The sequence below is a fragment of the Vigna unguiculata genome, chromosome 1 (assembly GCF_004118075.2).
Source record: "Vigna unguiculata cultivar IT97K-499-35 chromosome 1, ASM411807v1, whole genome shotgun sequence".
NCBI lineage: Eukaryota > Viridiplantae > Streptophyta > Magnoliopsida > Fabales > Fabaceae > Vigna > Vigna unguiculata.
The window spans coordinates 3,763,075-3,771,523 of record NC_040279.1 but is presented as its reverse complement, the minus strand read 5'-3'; the positions used below and the strand labels follow the sequence as shown (position 1 = coordinate 3,771,523).

The window sequence follows — 8,449 nt, the reverse complement described above, 5'->3', positions numbered from 1 at the left end:
TTAGAGTCCCAAAAACAACTGGACAATAAATTTGTATACAATGTCTAAGAAGCTGTTATAATTTATTAATTAGTAAACAAATACTAGTAAGCCTAAGTGAATGGCCATGACCAGACAAAAAATTGAAATGACTATAGGGTTATATCCGTTAGAATCTTCCTATATATTTTTCCCTGTTATAATTTCTCCACCCCAATCCCCAGTATCATACAAGATTATTTTCTTGTACATATATCACTATCCCGCCATTCTCAGAGAACACCACAAACAACCTGAAAATTAAGCACCAAATGTCATTAAATAGACGTTCCTTTAAAACAAAATCCATTGCAAATATTAGTGCAAAATCCTTAAGATAGTTGGATAACAACAAAGTTAATAATTTACTGTTTCTGTAAAAAATCATCAATAATATGTTTGTAGTGAAGAATTGCATGTTGAATTTCTAATTAAGATGCTTATTCAAAATTAACCCTCGTAAAAAAGAATGAAGACTGGTGAAACATATGGAGCATACAATTATAGAAAGAAAGAAACTCATCACTATTACTAGGTGAGTTCCGTGCCTTGTTTCATTGACTATCTATGCTCAGAAACCAAGTTCTACACATATGTTTTCTATTTCTAAATTCTGTTTCATCAGTACTCTAAAGGAATAAACTAGACACATACAAAATGCAAACATAATAAAAAATTTAATAGATTGCTTACCGTTATAGGACCAAACATTGTGGTAGCTGAACTCAATTCCCTGTAGTAGGTCTCTGTTTCACCACCAAATCAGCGGCAGAGTAATAATCAGCTATCAGCCGGTACATATATGATGGGTTATGCCCTCCACTGAGAAGTTTCAAAACCAGAAAATGGAAGAAAAGGAAAAGATTAATACATATATTTTCTCAAGTCAACAATGAAGCAGAGCTAATTTTCTTGATTAATTCCAGTTTAACTTACGTGCCAGTAATGAAGAGACTAACAAGGTCTGGTGGCACATAATCAAATGCTGGATTAACAACATGAAGAGAACCAACACCAGTTGCAGAATCCATCAAATCTGAGAATTCTCCAAAGTCTAGTAGTTCGGATGGGGATCTCAATTCATTCAGTAGGACATGAGGATTGTGAGGATACAAAGGGCACAACTGTCAATAAGATAAATCAATTTTCAATAAATTCAAATAGTCAAATAACATGCAGCAGATCACAACTTAATTCCATATCAGGATGAGGTAACAAGGTTTACGTACTTGCAATTAAGGGGCACACACGCATACTTGTGTGTATCTAGTAGTTTTATTAGATATACATGCTCTAAAATTGAGGACACTTCAGCAGCACATATCGGTGAAGTATTAAAAGTATCAAATACGTTAACAAATAAAAGTATTTGTGCTTCGTAGATCTAGATAATTCATTGATATATCGATGAAGTAACCTAGAGTATCAAGATTGGATGTGGATATATGAAGCATATTGAAGCAGTGGTGCATCAAAGTGTATTAGTGATACCATCATGGTGTAGTATATAAAAGTATCAGTATCATATACGGACACAAGTTACATTACAGCCACAGTTAATAACTGTAGATAACCATCACAACTGAACAGCTTGGCTGATAGAGACAGATAACAAATTATGTCTACTGCAGCTAATATTAGCTATACCATAACATAGATCTATTTCAAAAACTCTTTTATTCATAAATTCCAAAGTCTATCATTTATCACTTCATAATAAGTTGTCTAGATAGCCTAAACAAGGACAAAGGTTTAACAGCTATGGAACATTTTAGATTGATCATTCATTGCCAATTAAATATTTCTATGACTATCCTCAATTTCTACATTTTTAAAAATAAAAAGATCAGGTTCAAAGTTGTTCACAGTTAAGACTTCATTTTAATTCAAATCAAATTATTACGTTGCCTAAAAGTTGGTTGAACTATCAATTACTGTATGGTAATTCATTTTGAAGACTTTGTATAATATCTAAAAACACTGCAGTCATTTATTAGATTATTATATTTTAATTTACAAATTTAGCAAAATGTATATTATTAGATCAATAAATGCACAGACACATAACAACTAGTTCTAAAATCTCGAGTTTAAAATATAAAATATCAAACTCCTTGCCTCCAACAGATTTGGCAGTAACCTATCCACTCTGTTTCCATACATAACAGAATAGGAAAGAAATAATGGAGACATCAAATGTCATAAGAATTGTTGTTTCCTTCAACATGACATATGTAAGGGTGTTAGAGATAATATATTAACAATTTACCTTATGACTCCCAGCAAGTACAACAAAAGGAACAGCATGCCTACGAGCTGCAAGTGCAACCATATGCAACCCAATTGGGGCAATTACTCCACCATTAGCCATGACGGCATGAGCACCAACTATAACCTAAATAATTATAAGCTGAAATCAATTTAAGTTCAGCAAAAGAGCCTTGATTCAAAAATTTACATCAGAATCACCTACCATATTCACCCTGGAAATCATAGCAAAACTTGCAGAATCAGCAATGACTGTGGTCTGTAAGCCTCTAGCAGCCAATTCTTTTGCAAGGAGATGTCCCCGATACCTGATTGCATATGCAAATAACATTCAGTGGTTTCTGGAAGAAGACAAACAGAGACTTTCTAATAAACCAGAATCATGCCTTGCAAATGTTAATTAGCCATAACTACAAACCTCGGGGCACCTTCAGCAACAAAAACCTTAAATGATCTTTTTTTCTCCTTTGCAGCACAAAGAAATTCGAACACTGTTTTTGAACTGCCTAGCGTCAATATTACCTCACTGAAAAGTAGCAATTTGTAAGCAAATAAGAAAAAGAATATAAGATTTTTATTTTTTCTAAGAAATAAGTAAAACAAGATCATAAAATCAAGACATAATCACATCCATCAACAGAGTAATGTTTATCTTCGTTACTTAGACAAAATGGATGTAAGAAAATAAATAGTAGAAAAACACAAGAATAAGGTATGGAATCTAGCGTTAGTCATGTAGATCAAGCAACACGAAATAAATTAATTTAATCATCATTTTATTTATTCTATTACATCCAAGACCAATAATGCAGCCCCAAGGAAAGGTAAAATAAAGCACAAACAGACTACAAGGGAAGTTTTAACTATACTTTAGCTTGACAAACTCTACCATTTAATGGTTAAACCAAAAATAATTGGAATCTTCCACTGTGTTAGTCCTCGCTTTGTCAGTCCAATCTTTCCCTCACAATCGATGTAAAAAGAACTCAAAGAAAGTGTTAGCGACCAAGAATTGAAAAGAGAAAGATAAGAAAGGTTTTTTATTGAATAAACCAAAAAGAGCAAAAAATAGGAGAGCACCTAAAGCTCAATCTACAAAATGCACCTCCTTTTCCTCTCCTCTCCTTGTTTCCTATTTATATCTAACTAACACCTCAAGTAACTGACTCTAACTATCTTAACTAATTTCTCTTCTCCATGTATCCTAACAATACACTCCTCCAAAAATCAACCTTGTCCTCAAGGTTTGAACACTGGAAGCTTGATCCCATGGCTCATCTTCATCAATGTGTTATCTACCCTTCCTGATAGCATTGTAATACTATCTTATCATAGGAAGGGAACCCTGATATAGTAAAATAAAGGGAAGGGCAATTAAGGAAGATCCAAAAGGTTTATGAGAGGAGAAAGTGGAAACCCATTGCTTGGGGCCCACACACAGATGCGCCATGATTCTGTTGTAACAAAATATTACACGTGTCTGAATGGGAGGGAGCAGGGGAATAAAGGAGTGAGGGTCAATCCTGGGAGGGGAGGAAAGGATTGGGAATGTTTTGGGGCAAGGATAGACTAGAGGCTAGTCTGGTTTTGTAGGAATGAGGTTTTCTAAAGCCTCTCTTGTTCCTGTTATTTGAATTATACATTGTCTTTCTATTCCTTTATCTTACTGCTACATTAATCTTATCAAACCCACTGGCTACTGTCTGAATGGGAGGGAGCAGGGGAATATAGGAGTGAGGGTCAATCCTGGGAGGGGAAGAAGGGATTGGGAATGTTTTCGGGCAAGGACAGACTAAAGGCTAGTCTGGTTTTGTAGGAATGAGGTTTTCTAAAGCCTCTCTTGTTCCTGTTATTTGAATTACACACTGTCTTTCTATTCCTTTATCTTACTGTTACATTAATCTTATCAAACCCACTGGCTACTGCCTACAAATTCAGGTCTGAAGGCTTGGGTGCAGGCAGAGATCAGAGTGGTTTTTGTATAATAGACTCTGAACCCAGGAAGTTGGAATCCAAAATTCCATGTCATTGATGTTCCAATCATTATCAAATCTAAGTTCAACAATGAATTCTTATTCATATTATGTAAATCTGATTTTGGGGGAAAATGTTGCTTGGCTGCATCTCCACCTTCAACTCTCTTATTTGATAACTCTATACTTGGGTTATCAAGAAATTGACATTCACAGCCCATAATCTTCACTCTCTTTATTGATGCATACCCTTCTTCCTCCATCATTTTTTTTTTCTGTTACAAATCTCACTTCTGTTTTGGTTTTTTGTTCACTACAGAGGGTTTGATTCTTCATTGCTGACCCTTCTCCCACATCTATAGTAATCTCCATATTTCTAATCAAGTCCTTTGGATCCTGTTGTGGAATTTGATTTTGAATGTTAGATTGCAGTCCTGCAAAGAAATATCTCTGCAATTGATCTTCTGGTGTTTGATTTGCTTGTGACACCAACCATGAGGAGTCATTCCCTTCAAATATGGGTAACTCCACTGTTTTAACCCAAGGTCTCAACAATTCTTCTCCCTCCTCACCTAATCTACTACTTTGCTGATATCCTTCTTCCTTCTTCTCTTCATCATTAACCAAGTACTCTCCTCCTTCATAGAGTTTCTTACTTTTCTTGATTTCTTGTAACAGTTCTTTGATGTCTTTCTTTCCTTTCTTGACATCTTGAAAGTTACTCAATCCCCTTCATGTCCCGTAGGGTATCTTTAATAGTAGACAAATCTGTCTTCATCTCTACAATCACTCTTACTTGCTCACTGGCCAATCTTTCCAATGAACTCACTCTACTTTCCATAATTCCCCCTTCTTCGGATCCAACAGGTCGGAGCAATATGTTAGGAACCAAGAATTGAAAAGAGAAAGAAAAGAAAGGGTTTTTATTGAATAGACTGGAAAGAACAAGAATAGGAGAGCACTCTCTCCTTCAATGGTTTTCCTTCACAAAGAGCTAAAGCTCAATCTACAAAATTCACCTCCTCCTCTCCTCTCCTTCTTTCCTATTTATATCTAACTAAAACCTCAAGTAACTAACTCTAACTATCTTAACTAATTTCTCTTCTCCATGATCCTAACAGAAAGTACCAAGTATTGAATAAATGCATTGTCTCCTTACATTGCCACAACAGTTAGTTTGCGATTTAAGAATTTAAGCCATCTTGAAATAGTTGTAATGTTAATATTCACTATATGACATGGTAAACAATTCTCAGCTCACAACACAAAAGCTTTCAATCAACCAAAGAGAATTCTTGGGTGCTGGAACCCTTTGCCGGTGCCTATTTATGACCAGTGATAAGAAGTCCAACTGTCGTATCATTGATGATAAAAGAAAAGATTACGTCGTGGAAAATAAATTGACATGTAAATATGTTTTTCCTCTAAAGTTTTGAATCTCAGATCAATCTGCTTTTGGCATGTTCTGAAACAAGCACTTTAAAGTAGCAAGAGATAAACATGTCTGTGAGTAGTTTCGGATGAGACGAACTTTTGATGAATATGCTCTACTGCTTGTTCTGCTATTTGTTCATGGCAAGAGGTTATGTCTTGAATAAGTTCATTGACTGCTTCAATGACATCATGCTTCAACTTCCGACCTCTTGTACCCTTTTCAACAGCTGTAATAACAGAAAACTAAAAGATAAATGAAGTTGAATACCCGAACAACAATATCTTCATCAAATGCCACACAACAACTAGGAGCCAATATTTTACAATAATCAATGGGATCGATCAACACAAAAACTTATCAAGTAATGTCAATGAAGTGTTCTAATATTTTTATAAAAAAAGAAAAACAATTACATATTGCATTTTAGCATTAACTTTATCGGTGAGAATTATCTAAAAGAATAAATCTTCTGTGAATTAGCATAATATTTTTGAATGAAAAAAGATGAAATGAAAAAGTAACTTTTCTATTGCATTTAAGCTTGAACTTTTGCATATCAAATATCAATATTTTTTATCAAAAGGCAGAAAGAATATATCACGAAAAAGATTGAAAAGTTATAACAGAACTCAAGTTTCACGCTATCCTCACATCTACTTTTCCCATCAGAGTCACCCGTCGAGGAAGGAGTTGCTGGAACGGCAGCTGAATCAGTCACATCCTCTAGAAGAGTTTGTAATGAGGGTGGACGCAAGGTGCTTCTTGCAGCAGCTGCAACAGCAGCAGCAGATAAAGCAGGATGATCATCTCGCTCCACATCATCTTCATCATCACTTCCAAACCCAGCCAAAGCATCTGTAACAAGGGAAAGATCCTCCTCCCTTATAATGTGAAGAACACGCCTCACAATATTTCCCACAGATAACTCTGCAATCCCATACATAACATGTTACAATATGCAAACAATTAATGCATCTCAATTCCAAATGACTGAAGGGCCCTTTAAACAGAACTTCTTCACTAGGCAATCAGGAAGCACAAAGATCAGAATATACATACTTTGACTGTTATAAAAACATTAAACACAGCACACACAAAATGTGTTTGGGGTGCCTAGGGTACCAGCCAAGAACCAGAGACTCCCCCGAATGGTACAAATCCGTGTAAGGTGTTTATCTCTCTCAACAAATTTTTTCCATATACATGAACTTCAAGACCAAACCCCTACCCACATGCTAAACAAATACCAATTCACACTAACACATACCATTATATGTATATTTCTGTTATAAAATAAAAAAGTATGAAAACTTGATATATATACCAATAGGATTAGCATCAATAATCTTCTCCCCCACAGTCCTTATTGCATTTATCAGAGATGTGGCCTGGTTTGTGTGTGACACCCGCTGATGCGAAATCACTGACCGGAGCAACTCTGCTGTCTGCTTCGCTGTGGCCTGAGACCCTTCAATTTTACTACCATCACAACAACAAAATCAATACCTAGAAATTACAAAAATAACAATTTTACACCAAATCAAACACACACATACAGAGAAAAAAAAAATCAAATTCTAAACCTCAAAAGTAATACCTTGATCCCAATTACACCATTCATCGAACTCAAACATGACCAGAGAAGGAAAAACTCACCGCTTCTTGAGCAGATTGACAAATTCATTAACAAGGGCTTGAACATCTGGCATTTTTCTGAAAAAAAAAAACACAATAAAAATTATACTATATTATAACAAGAAAAAGAGAAACGGGAAAAGGAATTTACTAATTGAAAATATAAGTAAAATGATGACCTAATTAAAGAAGAGTTAGAATAACAATATATGAAGTTAGTAATAGGGAGTTCAAAATCGGAGATGAGTGTTAGTGTTTGGGTTTGGGTTTTATTCCCAGTTGCGTATGCTTTATATAGTTGGGTTTGTAGAATCCGATAATCCAGTTTTGAATCCGAGATACCCGCCACCGCTGTGACGTGAAAATGCTTATAAATTGTATCTGTTACTTGTAGTAATAAGGTCTCATGTTCTAGTTTTTGAATATGCAAAAGAATTGTCTTAGAATATAATAAATAATAACATGTGGAATACTTTATAATATTTACTATCTATAAACTATAATAGTTAAAAGCGTTTTTGTCAAAATATAAATACTGAAAAAGAATAAAAAGATATACATGAAATGATGTTGAGAAAATTCAAAACAATGTGAGGAAATAATTTAATAATGATTATAAATTAGTCCTGGTTAGGCAGGATATATTTGTTTTAAAAAACTATTTCCATTTTATGTAACTTCTTCTATCAATATAATGTAATATTAGTATTTAAAGGTTAGAAAAAAAATGGGAGAAAAAAGTTCTATCATGGACGGTGAGATAATTGTGGACCACTGTAAGAGAGAAATAATATTAATAGTTTTAGAACTAAAACATATATTATTTTAATATATTTTTCATCTGAATATAATTAATAAAAACACACGGTGCAGTATACCACATTCGTTTATTATCATTTAAAATTAATATATATATATATATATATATATATAGAGAGAGAGAGAGAGAGAGAGAGAGAGAGAATATTCTTCTTTGGTGTCTATATTTACTTTTTTTAATTTTATTCTTTAAATAAAAGTTATTTTAAATTAAAATTATTATTTTATCATCATGTATTTTAAGTGACTTTTTTTAATTTAATATTTTTTTATTTAACCATTTTCTTTAAATTAACTATTT

At 33.8% G+C, this 8,449-nt stretch overlaps 1 protein-coding gene across 1 annotated transcript; it reads right to left on the bottom strand.

Moving 5' to 3' along the window:
• LOC114164126 (translation initiation factor eIF-2B subunit beta-like) lies at positions 1-7,702 on the bottom strand. The gene is made up of 11 exons (XM_028048661.1): positions 7,509-7,702; positions 7,351-7,407; positions 7,019-7,173; positions 6,346-6,621; positions 5,791-5,920; positions 2,705-2,812; positions 2,492-2,594; positions 2,288-2,413; positions 955-1,142; positions 712-840; positions 1-272 (listed from the first exon to the last, which is right to left on the bottom strand). The coding sequence occupies exons 2-10, from the start codon at positions 7,401-7,403 to the stop codon at positions 744-746; spliced, it is 1,236 nt and encodes a 411-aa protein (XP_027904462.1). The 5' UTR covers positions 7,404-7,407; positions 7,509-7,702; the 3' UTR covers positions 1-272; positions 712-743.
• Positions 7,703-8,449: the final 747 nt, after the last annotated feature.